Consider the following 18,529-nt stretch of genomic DNA (forward strand, 5'->3'; position numbering starts at 1 on the left):
GTGGATTTGTGCCGTCCTGGTGATGTTTTGAGGAGAAAATACGGATTTCCTGACCTGGCGAATATTGGAGAAGACAAAAATGGCGAGACAGTTGGGATGAGTAGCGTGGTATGGAGACGACTTCGCTCATTGTTTCAGGTAAACCAGTACATTGTTTGGCTGACATTATTCCTTAGCAACTAGTACGAACATGTCAACATATTCCGTAAGAAATGAACTATTTCTGTATTAGGTAGCGACCGTTTCTAATTTTACATAGGCTTAGAAAAGTCTATCAAGTTGCCGCGTTTTCAACAACATTTTCAATGTGTGGTGCACTTGTAGAGTGTTCAATGTATTTGCATGTTTTTTAGTCAGTTGTTCAGCGTTTTTAGGTTATATTTGTCGAAAAAAATTCTGCATTGACCAAACCATTTTCTCTCTTTATCTCCACGTGGTTCAAAACACCTGTTGGAATGTGGCCGTGTACATAATTTTCCCGCCAAAAATTTGCGTAAACAAGATGGGGGCCTCAAAGCTTCAGGGCACCGAAATGAATACGATACAAAACGGTTGAAAACTAGTTAAGTCGAGTTGACTATACTTTGAAATTCGTTTTTCATTATCATTTGCAATGTATCATTTATAATCAAAAGCTTGTTCGTTTCCTTATAGAGTAATTCAGTAAACAGTAATGACCAAGCCCAAGTATTTCTGGCGCAAACACTACACATGACTATGCTTGAAGGTAGCATGGAGGTAGAAAAAAGAGATGAAGGTAGCAATTCCTGTTTTCAAAATATTTTGCGCCTATTTTTTTCGTATTCCACATAGTTTCAGTTGAAGGGGGTTGATTTATTTTATTGTTGTTTCTATCCCCGTTTTTATGGTCATGTAGAGTTTTCGTCGAGGTATGTGTTTGTTTAAAAAAAGTAAAGATATATTTAAGGTGTGTGTGTGTGTGCATTGCTAGATTTTAATTTGAGACAAGTGTCCAACTTATAATGTATTATGGTTAGATAAGGCTTATGCAGTAGTGAGAATTTCTGTCTGAACCTGACAAGACAGATTGGACCAGACCAGATGATTTGAAGACCGAAGAGGAATATCAGGTAAGAAAAATCCCAATTACGCATTTCAACTACCATTTACTTGGTATTATTTGAGACAAGTGTGTAATTTCTAATGTCTGCATAGTTAGGTGGCTGCTGACTGATGCAGTACTGAAGACTCCTGTCTGAACCTGACAAGACAGATTGGACCAGATGATTTGAAGATCCATGAGAAATATCAGGTGAGAAAAATCTGACCTCTGCATTCAACCTATTATTTACTTCATGTTGTTTGAGACAGTGTGTAACTTTTAATGTCTGTATAGTTAGGTGGCTGCTGACTGATGCAGTATTGAAGACCTCTGTCTGAACCTGACAAGAAAGATAGGACCAGACCAGATGATTTGAAGATTCAAGAGGAATATCAGGTGAGAAAAATCCCAATTCTGTATTTTACCTATTGCTTATTTGAGACAAATGTGAGACAAATGTGGAACTTTTAATTTCTGTATAGTTAGGTGGCTGCCGACTTATACAGGAGTAAAGACTACTGTCTGAACCTAACAAAACAGATTGGACCAGAAGATTTCAAGACTGGTACCGAAGAGGAATATCAGGTGAGAAAAATCCCAATTCTGCATTTTACCGACAACTTATTTGGTCTTATTTGAGACAAGTGTGTAACTTCTACTGTCTGTATAGTTAGGTTGCTGCTGACTGATGCAGCAGTAGTGGTGAATTTTTCATAAATTTAACCTGACTAGAGAAGATTGGACCAGACCAGGTGATTTGAAGACCGACGATGACTCTCAGGTGAGAAAAATCTGAATTTTGCATTCAACCTACTATTTACTTTGTTATTTGAGACAAGTGTGTAACTTCTAATGTTTGTATAGTTAGGTGGCTACTGACTGATGCAGTATTGAACACTACTGTCTGGACCTGACAAGAGAAGATTGGACCAGACTGGGTGATTTAGAGACACAAGAGCAAGATGACAACAACAACATCCACAGGTGAGATAACAATTGCTTTTGAAGATCTATTTGACTCTAGCACTCTTCCCTTATGTCTTACACTTTATAAGAAATAACACACATGTAGCAAAACATCTTTCACATTAATTTTGTATTGCCTATGACTTGAATAAATGACTAGTATATTAGACTTCTTGAGCACTTGTCAACATTTCTAGGAAGAGGCAAATTAAAAGATTGCATATGAGAGTTCATCTTTACCTGGTAGCTACTTACCCATTCATATACAATAGCCATGTACATGTACCTGGCATCAATTGTTCTTTTATAATTATGTAGATATAATTAGGGTCAGCTGTCCAGATGTTCCTTTTCAAACCAGGCTGGATGTGACAGCTGACTTTGAAGTTGAAGACAGAGTGAAGAGTTTGTACAGGTGAGACCATGCTTTCCAACTTTATTTTTTCTGTGTGTTAAAAACTGAGAGGCAATAACAAGCTACTTTTAATATTTTGTACATATCTAAGCCATCAATCAAGCGCAAGCATCATCTAAGCAAAGAGATAGTTAAATTGCAGGATTTTATCATTATCTTTCATAGTCACATAGTTGCCTTTAAATTTTGGGGTTAGCATCACACTAATTATTTGTTATATTAATTAGGTGTGTCCTGACGTTCCTGTCCTGACTGGGAAAAACCTGCGGTGACGGCTGAGCAAACCAGTTGACCTGAAGACACAGAGTTTGTACCTGATTAGGCAGGTGAGACAATACTTAATAACAGTGTCATAGATTTCCTATTGGATGTATTATTAAGAGCTGTGGCATAGCTTGCTACCAGTAACACTTAGGTTTTTCTATCTTTTTGTGCATCGATTCATGATTTATGTGTGACATAATTTGTTGCAAGGTCAATAGCTGTTTTCACACACTGACTTTTGTTTCTCTGTCTTCAAGATGCGGACCTGGAGACTGGACTGCCAAGGGAGGATCAGAACACGACTTTTATCAGCGCAGCTGTGTGAAAGAAGATGGGGTGTGTGAGTATGGTTTCTTTGTTAACACAGGACAACACTCCACACACATCCACTCACATTTCTCTCCCTTATGCCCAGTTCACTCTACTCTGAGGGTCCACATGCCTTTTTCTGTGAGGAGCCGTTAATCATAGCCACTTAAATTCCACCTTGTTTGGCCAATCCTGAATTCAGTGCAAAGAGACGGCCTGCGTGCCCTTTTTTTCTTTTAAAAACAGGCCTTTTTAGGTTAGATAATCACTACCCCCCATTACTGAAAATTGTCCCAAAATTTTCGCTTTAGGGCTTTATACTTAATTTAGATTCTCCGAACATTTATTAATAATTGATTTTTTCACGTTGTTTGGCTGATCCTAAATTCATCGTAAAGTGAAGGCCTGCATGTCCTTTTTTCTTAAGACGTAAGCAGCCCTTTGAGTCTTCAAAATCTGTAAGCAGCTGCCCAAAATTATCATAATCACTAACCCCCATGAGCGTCACTAAAAATTGCCTCCAAAAATTGTTGCTTTGGGCCTTTACACTGAAATTCTCCATATTTTTCATGTTGTTTGGCTGATCCTGAATTCATTGTAAAGTGAGGGCCTGCATGCCCTTTATTCATATGGCGTAAAAAAGCCTTCTTAGTCTTTGTAAGGGGATAGTCAGCTGCCCAAAATCATTCTAATCACTACCCCCCACGCAGGCCCTCTTAAGTGTCCGACTTAAAATTGTCACATGGGCCCAAAGTCTCCAAACACTTTTTTCTGCCAAAAAACATAGCCTTTCAAGTCTTCATAATCTGCAGGCAGCTGCCAAAAATCACCGTAATCACTAACCTCCATGGGCATCACTAAAGATTGTCTCTTTGGGCCTTTACACTGAAATTCTCCATGTTTTTCATAAGGCGTAAACAAGCCTTTTTAGTCTTCGTAATCGATAGGCAGCCACCAAAAATCATAATCACTTCCCCCATACAGGCCCTCTTAAGTGTCACTTTGGGCCAAAAACTTGGCATAATTGTACCCTCACCTGGGTAATTAATTGGATTAAAATTTTCCCGCCAAAAAACTTAGTATATAGAGGACTCTAACCTTGAACTTGTGCCTCCTCCTTACTTCTGGACTGTTAGCTCCACTGCTACTACTCACACAGTACATGACCAACACTGTCCCAACATGTTCAACCTTTCTTTCCACTGAACTTCTCCCAACACTAATGCTACATCAGACCAACCTCCCCATGCACTTGGTTCATTGAGCGAAGTTTTCCGACTTGTAGTTCTCACTCTCCTGTCAGCAATGTACTCAGCGTGCTCCCCAGGGGATGTCTTTTGTGGAGACATGGTGCTTCGAAACACCAGCATTCTTGTACAATTGACTGACAGGCAGAGTGAGAAACTACAAGTCGAGAAGCTTCGCTCAATGAACTAAGTGCATGGGGAGGTTGATCTGATGTAGCATTAGCGTTGGGAGAAGTTCAGTGGAAAGAAAGGTTGAACATGTTGGGACAGTGTTGGTCATGTACTGTGTGAGTAGTAGCAGTGGAGCTAACAGTCCAGAAGTAAGGAGGAGGCACAAGTTCAAGGTTAGAGTCCTCTATATACTAAGTTTTTTGGCGGGAAAATTTTAATCCAATTAGTTACCCAGGTGAGGCTACCAGTTATGCAAAGTTTTTGGTGGGAAATTGACTCAAAACACAACTGTGAAATAGGTCTTTCCAAGATAACGGTACTTAAGTTTTTTTTGCAGAAAAAAGTGTTTGGAGACTTTGGGCCCATGTGACAATTTTAAGTCAGACGCTTGGGGTGTAGTGGTAGTGATTAGAATGATTTTGGGCGGCTGCCTATCCCCTTTCGAATTAAAGACTAAAATGGTTTGTTTACGCCTTATGAGAAAAAGTGCATGCAGGCCCTCACTTTACAATGAATTTGGGATCAGCCAAACAACATGAAAAATATGGAAAATTTCAGTGTAAAGGTCCAACGCAACAATTTTGGGGGCAATTTTTAGTGACGCTCACGGGGGTTAGTGATTACAATGATTTTGGGCAGCTGCCTACAAATTTTAGGTCTTAAGAAAAAAGGGGCACGCAGGCCCTCACTTTATGATGAATTCAGGATCGGCCAAACGAGGTAAAAATTTTCAAACAATAATACTTTAGTGTTTGGAGAATTTAAGTGTAAAGCCCAAAGCGACAATTTTGGGGGGCAATTTTCAGTAATGCTCATAACTGGTAGTGATTATGCAGGCTGTCTCTTTGCAATGAATTCAGGATTGGCCAAACGACGTGGAATTAAAGTGGCTGGCTACGATTAACGGCCCCTCAAGAGTAGAGTGAACTGGGCATAAGGGAGAGAAATGTATGTGTGTGTGTGTGGAGTGTTGTCCTGTGTTAACAAAGAAACCATACTCACACTCCCCATCTTCTTTCACACAGCTGAGCCGATAAAAGTCGGGTTCTGATCCTCCCGTGGCAGTCCAGTCTCCGGGTCCGCATCTTGAAGGCAGAGAAACAAAAGTCAATGTGTGAAAACAGCTATTGACCTTGCAACAAATTATGTCATACAACAAGCATGCTTATGTTTATAAACCACATTCAACTTAACTGCCAACATAAAAAATGTACAAAAAGCCACGCTGTGAACTATGTCCGACCCCACATTCTCAGGTGTACAGTGTCAACCCGGAATGACTGCACGTTAAAGATCACAATTCGACGAATGCAAAACATTATATATCACTTCAGACCACCTCGCAAGGTGGTTAAATATAAATCGCAACCGAACTGAAATGTAGCATTCATGTTCCCAAATAATTAAATTTATTTTTTCAATTCGAATCGATTTGCAACGAATTTTGAATCATGAACAGGGCCTCAAACATGTTATAGGTTGTATTGTATATCACCTCAAGTTCTTAACGCATCAGAGGAGAAAGAAACATGCAAGTTGTAAAGCATCATCTCACCTTTACAAACTCATCACTCTGTCTTAAGGTCAACTGGTCTGATCTGGTCTGAAGTCTGGACAGTCTTCCAGTTGTCCGTCATCACAGGCTTCTCCCAGGACAGGAACATCAGGACACACCTACATTTGTAACAGTACAAAGAATAATTAGTATGATTCACACACACAAAAAACATTACCAGGCAACACTGAATGATTGAGAACAGGTGTTTTTTTTACTAACTGATTCATATTATTTGAACTACATTTTATTCCTATGCTTGAATTTAGACATAGACATGGAAATAGAAAGTGCAGAATTCAGATTTTCTCACCTTATATTTATCTGGTATCTTCCAATCACATTGCACTGGTCCAAACTTCTCTGGTTCAGACAGGAGTCATCACTACTGCTTCAGTCAGCAGCCACCTAACTATAGAACATTATATGTTAGACACTTGCTTCAAATCACCAGGTCTGGTCTTGGCGGCTTTAGACAGGAGTCAGCAGTCACCTAACTATGCAACATTATAAGTTGGACAATTGCTTCAAAACGCAAAGTAAATGATAGGGAATACAGAATTCATATTTTCTCCCCTTATATTCGTCTGGGATCTTCAAATCACCAGGTCTGGTCTGGTCCAAACTTCTCTTGTCAGGTTATGACAGGAGTCATCACTACTGCATCAGTCAGCAGCCACCTAACAAAATAACATGATATGTAGGTTACACAGTTTATTCAAAAACACGACTGAAAATTTCTAGGTAAAATACAAAATTTAGATTTTCTCACTTTATATTTATTTGGTGTCGTCAAATCACTTGTTTGGTCCAATCTTCTCAAATCAGGCTTAGCCAGGAGTCATACCTGCATCAGTCAGCAGTCACCTAAAAATACAGACATAACAAGTTACAAGCATGAGGTTCGCATCACAAGAAAATACATCTCACACATGAACATAAGGTATCACAATACATTTGTTCTAAAATCTGTATTGGTTGGGAAAAGAACACATGGAACATTGTTAATGTCAGGAAAAAGAAGAGAACAGCCAACAGTGAACAGACATGTAGAATATCATAACCAAATAACAATCACACTTGATATCTCAATCCAAATACCAACATAATATGCATCTCATATTGACATTCATCAACGAAAGTACAACTAGATACAAAAACATCAGAGCCAAGTACAACACAAATGGAAATGCATTTCAAATATCAGTTTATGAAAATTGACAAGCAGATCAAGCTTATATACACAAATAAAACAGTAACTTTAATTAGGCAATAGTGTAAACAGAATTTCTAAATCTAAGGTAATTAAGCAAGTTAAGTAATACTGCTTTGCAAAGACTTGAAACATAACAATTTACATCAAGTGAAAAATCTATCTCAAAAGTACATGTGTTATTGTAACATTGAACTGGGGACAACCAAAAAGGTACACATAAAGTACACTAAGTTAACATGAAATCACGAGTACTACATGCATGGTTCTAAAATCACACATGATGGGTAGAATATTCAAAAAGTTTTACAATACAATAACACATGACAAATGATTCATATAATTTCTCAAAAGTCTGGAGCACTAAAAGACATATTCAAAATTTCATTTTAACAATCATTGCACACATGCAATTATTTTAACTAGTAGTAAGATTTCAACTTAAGTTTTCAATGAAGAAATTGGTTAATGAAAGAAGAGTCATCCTGACGCCAGTGACTTTGTAACAACTTTGTTAGTATGTGAAGATTTAATCTGTGAATAAACAAGTCATGAATTCAGGGCTAAGCCTTGAAGATGCCCGTCATGTAGACAAACCTGCTTGGGATTCAAACCCAGGACCACAACGTTAACGTCACTGTCATAATTTAGTTGTCCCAAGATGTCAATTTCTGTTCTGTCTTTTTTTACCGCTCAACAACTGGTTAACATGCATAGAAAAGTCCTGAACTGTTCTACTTATATACCAAAACACCGCTTCTCTTGCAGTCAACCTTATGGTGAATTCTTGGTGTCTTTTCTACCTTCAAATTTACCTTCCTAAGCACTATGTGACGTATATCATCATTACCCTGGATATGGTCTTCGATACATAAACAACTCTGTTACCGCCCCCCTCCCCACTCGAACTTACCGGTCGTCTGTCTCCTCTCCTTCCAAATTTATCACCTTGTCCATGTCATCCTCTGCACAAACGGTACTATCGTGTCCCCTCTGTCTGCTCTTGGCCTCGTAACGCTTTTGTTTTACATTGAAACGTATAGAATTTGACCAAAACACACAGGACGACAACAACAACAACATACCAAGCAAAGCTGTTCAGGTCAAGGGTCACATATAAGCGCCCCTCAGCGGATTATGTATTAAATGCACCTCTTAATCAGGTTGGTGTAGTTCTTCTATTTCAGGATCATTAATTTCACCCTCATTGAATAGTAATTGATTGACCCATGTTCAAATAACTGGTGTGGGTACGGTGTAAAATGAATAAACATTTGAATCAATTAAAGTGCTTTTTATCTTCTTTAATTATTACTGGACCACGCAAAAGCGCCCTCATCGGTTACTTAACATACTGCAGCGTTAACTCGTGGGGGACAGCCGCAACTTATTTTTCGAAATTCTGTCGTTTTGCTTCATTTAACTTAAAGGAGATTTGCCTATAAAAGTCCGGAGAGTATCTACGACAATTTAAAGTACAACTTACCACCAAAGCGGACATGGCGCGTCTTCTTGGGCGGAATTTTTACCCAGCTCGTTCTTCCCTTCCATGCACACTCGCCATCTTGGAAAGGCGTGTTTCACGCACATGTGCTATGCCACCTCACACCTGTAAATCACGAGCAAAATTTGCATTCGATAATCAAGTTAATATATAAGATTAAGGACAGGCCAATAGGAAATCACCACACACGCAGGCCAGAATAATACGATGTCTTAATTATGGCTTTAATTTTACGAATTCGAAATTCTCATTTTTTCTATCCTCATCCATTTTACTTAAGGAGGCATCGAGGAAAACACGCGTTAGTAATTTTCCTATACAAATTATTTTTTTACCCATTTATTTTCTGATTGCGATAAGAACATTTTCTAGCTAGTAGTATGTGACAAATTACAAACATTACAGTTATTGCGACAATTGCCTCTAGGGATTCCAATACGTAAAAAATAACTGAGCATTTATTCAATTATAAGGAGGACCAATCAAAACAGCGGATTTCGTCTTATAACGAGGCTCAAACATATGCATACATTAAGTCCAGGTGCCGCATTACGCAATCCTCCAGGCGAACTGTGTAGATATGCTGGGTTAAATATAGGCAGAAATGGGTGTAAACATTGGCGTTTAAAATAAAAATAGCACAAGAAATTATAGAACTAGTTGTTGCAATATTTTCTATATAATCCATTCTTCACGTCTACTATCTAGTTGTTTTCTGGACGGTTAGAACTGCTAGTAAGAACAAAATCAAGTAAAACATGTTTAGTAACGAAAAATTAAACAAACATCAATAAAACGCATAAACGCATAAACTTTTCGTTCCAGTTTTTCCACCAAACCCTTCCTAGAAGTGTAATAATTCATACCTGAGGTGTCCAGAAGAATCTTTCCTTCCCTGGCGAATGTGTACCCTTCTTTACAAAGTTTACTCCCTCACGTTTTAGTTAATTGCATGCTACAGGCGCCATATACCGTGTCAATGAGGGCCTCTAGCAGTTCGTGGAATTATTGCAGGTACTTGAGATTTGTACATGCAATAATTTCACCGACTGCTAGAAGTCGCTTTTGATACATGGCGCAGAGGGTCATTAACCGATGCATCCTTGATGCTGATTGGTTCTCATCATGTTTATGTGTTTGAGTCGTCGAGCCTGATTGGATAATAAAGAGAAACAATCATGACGTCTGCCTCTTTGACCAAATATGGACAACAGACTCAAAACTATAAAGCCGCTTTAATTTTCATGTGAACAACTGAAGTTACGATGGATTTTCGGACGAACGGGACTATTTTAGGCAGTTACTTTCCCCCAGATAAGCTACTGAGTCGTAAGGACTGCCTCTATAAAGAAAAGGAGCCGATTTATAAGGCTAGGGGAGGTGAAAATGCTCGGCAACCACGTAATATTCTTACGAACAGGGGAGGGGGGTTTTCAGCACCAAGGACAGAGATAGCTTCAGTTTGAACCTTCATGACTACAAACTGAATATTAAGACACCGACTGCAATATACGAAGGAAATCAATTTGTGAATTTTTCAGTGTCGATCTCAATATCATAAGAATGGAAACAGAGCCTCTGCCAGGCGTATAACTATGGCATGGCAATCCCCAAGCTGTTAAGATTTTGCCTTCCACCATGCATCTGCTTGGTTTACATTCATATGGTAATGAGATCGACACTGAAAATTCACTTCTGCCAAGACTGTGACCATTTCTGCAAGCGATCAGCTGATCGCAAAATCATATTTTTAAGTGTAAGTTGAGAATGAAGGAAATTTGGGCAGAGGCAATAAGTAGGAAAAGAAAGGAGACCATACGGAGTATACTCTGAAAACAAGGAGGGAGGCAAATGCCAAAAGTTTCATTTTTCTAAAATTGAAAAAGCGTAAACTCATCCCCTATCACACCCCCGTTTTGAAGCACCCGTTCGGAAAAGGCCCATCTCGCTAACGAAGCCTCGCTCATTCCCAGGTTTGGCTATTTCGCGACTTGGGAAACGCGATGGGCTCTTATGGGGGTTTTACTCCAGGTCTTTTCAGCTCTTGTTCTTGACATTGAGGCCTCTCCTGACTACTAGATATCACAGATATATCAGGGAATTAATCGTTTTAGTCAGGCATATGCTCATTTTGAGACGAAAATTCCTACAACGGCTAGTACGAGCGTCTGAATATGGACCTTTTTTTTTGGCAATATTTCTGCCATTTCTTTTCTTTGTTGTCAACAAAGGGCAACAGAAATATTTTTATATCATTTATTTCAACATTTTATAACATTCTAGTAAATATTATTCCTCATCAGAGCTTCTGACTGGAGTTCTGCCGAAGGTGTCTGATAGACACCGAAATGTAATCAAGGTGAGAGAAGTTTTAGTTGTGTAAAAAGAAAATCCTATATCCTAGGTTAGACTGATGTATGCAAGATACAGATGTTAAGGCCACACCAATTTAAAATCTTGGTTAACGGATTTTTCTAGAAAAATAATGGAGCGGGCGGGCAAAAAAAAATAAAAACAGGCCTAGGCATCCTATTATGGCCCAAAATGGTATGATAGGAGCCATGAAGTCAACACACCAGACTGGTTGAAAGTTTAAACAATGAATTTTGAACTTTTAATGATACCACTGCATTGAAAGATGGAATAACTGTAACGACTAGGAAGAAAAGGACTGTTTTCAACTGTTCAGGGCAAAATATGAGCATTTTGCAGTTGATTCTGAATTTTTATTTTTATTTTCAAATCAGAAAAAAATGGAGCGGGCGAATCCGTTAACCAAGAAATTAAATTGGTGTGGCCTAATCTATGCAAGATACAGATCACATACACAAAAAAAGGGTTTGTCCCAGACCATGTTTAATACAGCTCTGAAACATCTTGGTACAAAGAGGTGGGAGTGGTACACATTCAAGGCACCTGGCAGTAACTATATGGCTCATTTCACTTTAGTACAAACTACATGTACAAACAATAGAGGTACATGTACCACAGAACATCAGTAGTTAATGTTTTAAGCCAATCTATCTTTCATGTTTCAGCATTGTGGTATATGACCCCTTTGACTGCCCATACCACTCTCACATCATCAGATACACAGTGACAGTGTCTTCTGTTTTATCTTACATTTGAATATTTTTCATTCACCCGTATCACCCTTTACATCCGAATACTGAGTCATACCATAAAGGCATACCATCTACCCTGCCATAACAATACGTCAATCAATTTCCGACAGGTTCTGTATTGCTTGTTGCTCGATACATTCTGTTAAATGACTGGGCTCAAAATCCTTTTTTTTTTTCTGTCTACCTGCACTGGTAACATTTGAAATACAGTATGCATAACCTTATGCAGGTTAGGTGCAGGTAGACCTCATAAATACCTGCACAGCACCAATTTTGCCTGTACTAACCTGCATATGCAGGTGGTATTTCGAGCCCTGAATGATCAGAAAAGACTAGTCATACACATTCTCCCTGATGTATAGTTTAAAAGCATTCTCAATGTACATGACAATGTTCTAAGCTACAACATTACATTATATTGCAGAGAAAAGATATACATTGTATGAAATTTGTGATAGAATCGGCCAAAAAAATCCATAAATAATTTACATGGCTAAAATCAGAGCGACACAGCAGTGCCTTGAAGTTGATTTTAGTTTACGCGTAAATCGCAAGGAAAAAATACTTAAAACTTTTTCCTGCCAGAACCTTCATCCGCCAGAAAAATCTACGGCACCCCTCATACATAGTTAAGTACATGTCATAAATACACAGAGTGTTATACAATACCTGTAGGCCATTGCAGAGAGGTGTATATTGGGGAAATTCTATGGAAAGACAAGCACAAGTTCCTGAGATTCTTGAGTGGCATAAGAAACACAACAGCCATCGTGTCTACTGGAAATGTCTTAACTGTGCAAAGTTTCTTCCCTATCTTGAATCTTTTACAATTACATGTCCTCAATATTGCCTCAGTTCTGTCTTACCCCAGCCAGTAATGATTATGTAATATTTCATTTATATGCCTACATTTTGTGGATAATATTATGATGAACTTTTTCTCTGTCATGGAACTAAAATACATACACAAGTGTGGTATTGCTAGAAACTTCACAGATTACCTCTTAAAAGCTTAGCAGAACTGAAATATAATGTACACATACATGTAAAACTTGCTGCTTACTTAATTGGAAATGTTCATGTAGATGAATTAATGATATACTGGGTACATGTATTTTTTATTAAACTTCAGAATATTGCCTTGTACTTGTACATGTACATGTATGGTGCCAGAAAGAAGTCATATCAATGAGCATTCTGAATTTTCAGAAAAAATACTGGACAGACAATAGTGAAAAATTTTGGGACTGAAGATTCGACATCTCCCGTGGACCACATGTCAGCAGTAATCCTAGGGTTCGAATTGGCTGCTGTGTTCATGATCAGGAGAGGGCGAACAGCATGTCGTCATCAATATCTGACAAGTCGTCATCTGGAAAAAAGAACATTTATAAAACGGGTAAAATTGACTGACTGGTAGTCCCTGCTCAAATCACATTAAAGGGGTTCTGCTTCAAACCAGTTTCAAACTGAAAGGCATTGAAAGACACTAACATGAGTAATTCTTTTATTTTGGACTGATTACTCTCCATCACAACTCACATGCATTTCTATCTTTCTCCTAATCAATCAGAGGACAGGTAAACCTTAATTTTACGTCATACCTAGGCCACGATAATTCGCACTTCGCATGCACCGTGTGCACCACTTTTGAAAATTCAAATACAGGATTCGGATGTTGGAATTGATGTTACAATTTTACCATCACTGACTTTTGGCACATTTTGCATTGAAGTGTGTATTCTCGGGTGGGTATGACATAAATAAAATACTGTGTATTTCGTATCAGCAAATAAAATTCATAATCATCAATCAATCACTTGATTGTGCCTTGTAAGAAAAAACACTCATAATTAACAGAACAGTCAAATAGATTCCTAATGAGGAAAAGTGGTACCTGACTCACCTTCATCGCTGTCCTCAAGGTCGATGTCAAACTCCTCGTCATCATCCCCATCATCATCATCGTCGTCCTCCCCTCCCTCCTCCCCCTCCTCATCCAGGTTCTCCTCATCCTCCATGTTGTCCTCCCCCTCCCCATCCTCCATCTCCTCCTGACTCAGCTCATCATCATCATCATCATCATCCAATTCTTCCTCCTCTTCCTCCTCCTCCTGAAAGATAGTACATCAAATCAGTCTTCAAATATGCTTAAACTGTAATTTTCTATTTCATAAGAAGTTTAAACTGTAATTTTCAATTTTTTAATTTAAATTTTTTAACTTTCAAGATAACAGTCAGTCAGTGCGGTTGTGTGGCGCAACGGCAGCGTACTCGAAACAAAGAGGTCCCGGGGTTCGAGTCCTGACATGCCGATCTTGTGCCCTTGGGAAAGGCACTTTACACGACTTTCCACACTAAACTCAAGAGAAAATGAGCATTGTCTGTCCAGCATTCGTTTCTATGTGTGGGACACAACACCAGCAATCAAATCAAATCAGTCTTCAAATACACATGTACCTTGAAGATTTAAAGGAATCTTGATATTTTTGTTTTGTTTCATCATGGAAACCGTGTAGATACACAAACTGCCCTGGTTCGGCCCAAAAACCGCATGAGCAGCAGATGAGCTGCAGATTACATATTTCCCTGTAACCCCTGCCCTTCACGCTCCCAGCTAGAACCTGTACAGATAAGGCAGAGGTAACAGTAACGACATCTCTCCAGGGAACTTCATCATTCTACACTGCTCTCCCACACACACACAGATAACGCTGGCAATTTGCAAGTCAGCAGGAAGGAGAAATGGCCAGTGTACAAGGACAATAGAGATTTCCATGTTGTTATCTTTGTCATCAGTTGCCTCCAAAGTCAGTTGCATAAAGCCTGACTACATCACGCTTCAGGCAGCCGTTCCACTGGTCAGGCTCCTAGAAGAGGAGGCCAGATCAGCCCCAGACAGCGAAAGATTGTGTAATAAAAGTTGCTTGTAGCTCCAAATGATAAGGCAATCTAGAGTTAAACATTTCACCCACTTGGTTTGTAAGGAAAATACAATCATTCGGCCACACAAATTTTAATGTTGATTTCGAAATAAGATTCGAAAGATTCAGAAAAAATATGAAGCGACAGGGCGAAAAAATCTGAGTGTAAAGATATGGAAAGCTTAGACTACTAGCAAATGTTGCAAAATGCAGGAAATAGAGTTTCAGAGGATTGAGATTTCAAACTTTTCCAGGGGGAGCATGCCCCCTAGGATCATCACACTGGAACTCAGGAATCAACGTTGAGAAGACAGAAAAAATTTTCAGGCTGGCTAGAACACTCACTGGTACTGCTTGATACATGACAGTGATGAGGAGATAATAGTTTACCTGTTCTTCATCTTCATCATCCTCCCCATCTACCCGCAGCCGTCCCACTTCATACAGCCGACACACACTCTCCACTGACAGGGAGTCCATGTTACCCTGGTTCTGAAAACAACAAAAAAACATCAATAAACACCACATAAAACACCAGTCATTTTGCTAGTTTTCAGTCTTGGTTGAAAGGTTTGGTTCTGAAAACAAAAGATCAATTATTACATGCAATTCAAGATTTAGTTATTCTAATACTTACCTATGTACAGCATTTGACTTCACAGATTTAGAATAAAAAAGAGCAGGAAATCTGTAAGGAGTTGACAACAGAAACCTAGTTTCTCTACTAGGACAGCTCCTAATAAAATGTACAGTGAATGGAGAAACAAGCAAGGAAACAAAAGGAACATCTACATGTACCTACATGTAATACTACTACTACGTAAAAAAGATAATAAATGAATAATGATAATGGAAACAAATACAACTGTTACATAAGATTTTAAAAATTACAAAGTAACAGTAATAGAATTAAACTAAAAGACATATTAAGAGATAAAACACTAAAAATTACCCTTTTAGCTAGCTAGTTTATGTTCTGAATCTAAAGGTTGTCACAATCCAATGGCAAAGTAAGCATAAGGAAACCTCTCAGTAATGTGCCTATATCTGCAGTCCTGGGAACACTATTAACATTTTTCTAATGCGAATTTCTCATTCACAAGAAATATGACTGTCCAAAATCACCAAAACACCAGGTACAAATAGACAGCATGCCTTGTACCTTGATCAAATAGAACACTTTTCCAACACCTCAACATCACAATCCAATATCACACAACACACATCACTTACGAATATCTGTTTTTTCCGCGGGCAGTTTTTGTGATACCCCAGCAGTACGGGACAGGTGCACGTATAGAGCCGCGCTAATCTACCGCCCATTTCGACATCACCACGGTTACCACCGGCGCGTTTGGCTCACGGATAGACGTCCACGTACATCCAGGCCAGAGGTGGGCACAGTCATTTCCACACAAATGCCTACCCTGGAAAAAAAACCTGTCGCTCTCTCTCTCTCACACACTGATAAGGAACTCTCCTAATTGTGCCCACACACAGACAGCCGTGTCCTTCTGTTAGTGGTACCCCTGAGTTTCCACATGCTGTCACATGGACAACATGGGCAGGAGATGGAGATGTCTCACCTCGATTAGGGCTAAGTAATGGTCCGAGGCATCCGTGGCCAGGTCAAAGATGTTCCGTTTCACATCAATCGTTGCTGAAATAAAAAAAAGGAAAACATTGGTAAAGACGATATAATGCATTGTGCACATGCAGTCAAAAGCATAACATTGCAAGAATAATATTGATTATATACTGTATTAAAACCTGAAATGTACAATCAACAGGAAAAAGCACAAAAAGTGTGTTACAGACATTTGTGCTAGTGAATCACATACTGTACACTGTCACATAGTAATAAGCATTAAAAAAACACAATAATAACACTGAGCATAAATAAGGTTCATATCAAGGAGCTGTAGAGACATTTTCAAGCAAACAATGATTTGACTTTATCAAAAGCCAATGAAATTAATTAAATGAACATATACTAATTGCCACAGCGATTACTAAGTACAAGTCATTTAGTAGGGCTGGCTGACACCTACATGACATTCCAAAATTAGTCTACGTAAAAATAAAAGACCAACATACTGATAGCAACCAGCAACTTGCATTGTATTGCAAATGCACTTGACATGCATGGGAAGCCAAGTCCACCAAAAATATATACATAACACCAGAGAGATTCCACCAAGGACACAGAAACTCCTGATATATGAAGTGCTAACACCCTCAACACTACTGGAGCTGACTTAGCAGGGCTGTCTCAAAACATGCACATCGTTTGTAAAAGAAAATGTTTTGTTACAACAAGTTGGAAGCCTATATTATAATCTTACAAAGGACACTGCACAGTGTATAAGGCCTAGAAAAAAAAATGTTGTGTTTCCTGTTTCAGTCCTGAAAAAAAATTAGGGTCGGTACTCGGTAGGTTGGTATTATCTTTTCTTTCTTTCTTTTTTTTTAAGACTTTGGCGATTGCTAGTGATCCAACTAACACAGTTTGACAAAGTAAAACTTGCATGAGGAACACATTCAATGTTTATGTTGGAAAACCAATTATACAACGCTTTAACACTCTGGAGCTAAAAAAGGTAGATCAGCTTGAAAAGTTCCTTGCAGGGGTCCACACACAAAAAAGGCTAGGGTCTGCAGTTTTTTAAAAGGTCGGTCGGGAAACAGGAAACACATCATTTTTTTTTCCTAGGCCTATGTCTCTTATTTCCTGTATAATAACTAGGTAGCATATCTCCAAACGTTGTCAAGCCACATTTCTTGCGGATATATCGTGAACTGGAAACGCTACATTCTGGCTGACCATACTATATACAGCAAATGAACTATTAGCACATACATGTAGTATACAACATTATCTGTACAGTACAGCAAGCATCCTGATTACAGTGTGCATTATCATGGAGAGGAACTGGCTCTGGCTGTTTCAAAAATGTTGTTAGTCCCGGTAGTTTTTCACCAACTATCTAGAAACCCCAGAGGCACCAGAAGGCGAGAGGAGATAGCCTGTGTACAAGGACAGGGGTCAGTGTGAGGGTGGCATTTTGCTGGCAGCTCTACTGTGGGAGTGTGACAATTTCACAGCGCAGCCCACTAATATTCTAACAGTTACAGTAAGAAGCAGCAAGTCAGCAGAACGTACTGCGCCTGCATGAAACATGGATTTTTGAAGGTTTTTGATGTTTGGTCAACATTGAATTAAAATTTTGCAAAGCACTTATCTTTTCCGATACAACATTTGAAAACTACAAGTCATACATTAAATATTCGAATATGACTTGAAATCAGACATTCTGTCTAAGTGCTATGAGAAGCACTTCTAGTGGGTAGTCTAGGTTAGACAATCTCTCACTGTCAGGAACTGAGGGGCCTCCAGGGCATTGACCAGTGGAAGGGATGCTAGAAGGATATTTCAGTGTGCAGTCAACAAAAACATGAATAAATATATATGGTCAGACAGGAGTATAAATCCCACCTACTATAAAATTGCTACATTATGTGACCCAACACCAGTTGCCATGGTGAGAGACGTCAAAAAATCAGGTCATTGGCCAGGTCAGAGGTCAGTGTTTCGAGAAGAAGAAGAGGAGGAAATGTAGCAAGAACAATATGTTTTCCTTCGGTAAACATAACAAACCTATGCCATAATACATGAACCATCAGATCTGTTCTGTTCTGTTTGTTATTACTAGTACTCTACAGGTAGTCTCAAAAAGAGTCCGGTCTAAAATATGATCCAGTCCCAAAAAAAT

General features: G+C 38.8%; 1 protein-coding gene across 1 annotated transcript in view; it reads right to left on the reverse strand.

The window, feature by feature from the left end:
- Positions 1-11,543: 11,543 nt before the first annotated feature.
- The window catches only part of LOC109477388 (protein VPRBP-like), a 40,063-nt gene continuing 33,077 nt past the window's right edge, over positions 11,544-18,529 (reverse strand). Inside the window, exons 19-22 of the mRNA XM_019778635.1 lie at positions 16,343-16,416; positions 15,147-15,248; positions 13,739-13,946; positions 11,544-13,204 (exon numbers count right to left, since the gene is read on the reverse strand). Of these exons, the coding sequence (XP_019634194.1) occupies positions 13,155-13,204; positions 13,739-13,946; positions 15,147-15,248; positions 16,343-16,416 (434 nt within the window). The 3' untranslated portion in view covers positions 11,544-13,154. The remainder of the gene's footprint in view (positions 13,205-13,738; positions 13,947-15,146; positions 15,249-16,342; positions 16,417-18,529) is intronic.

This window comes from Branchiostoma belcheri, unplaced genomic scaffold, assembly GCF_001625305.1.
Source record: "Branchiostoma belcheri isolate BF01 breed outbred unplaced genomic scaffold, Haploidv18h27 scaffold4, whole genome shotgun sequence".
NCBI lineage: Eukaryota > Metazoa > Chordata > Leptocardii > Amphioxiformes > Branchiostomatidae > Branchiostoma > Branchiostoma belcheri.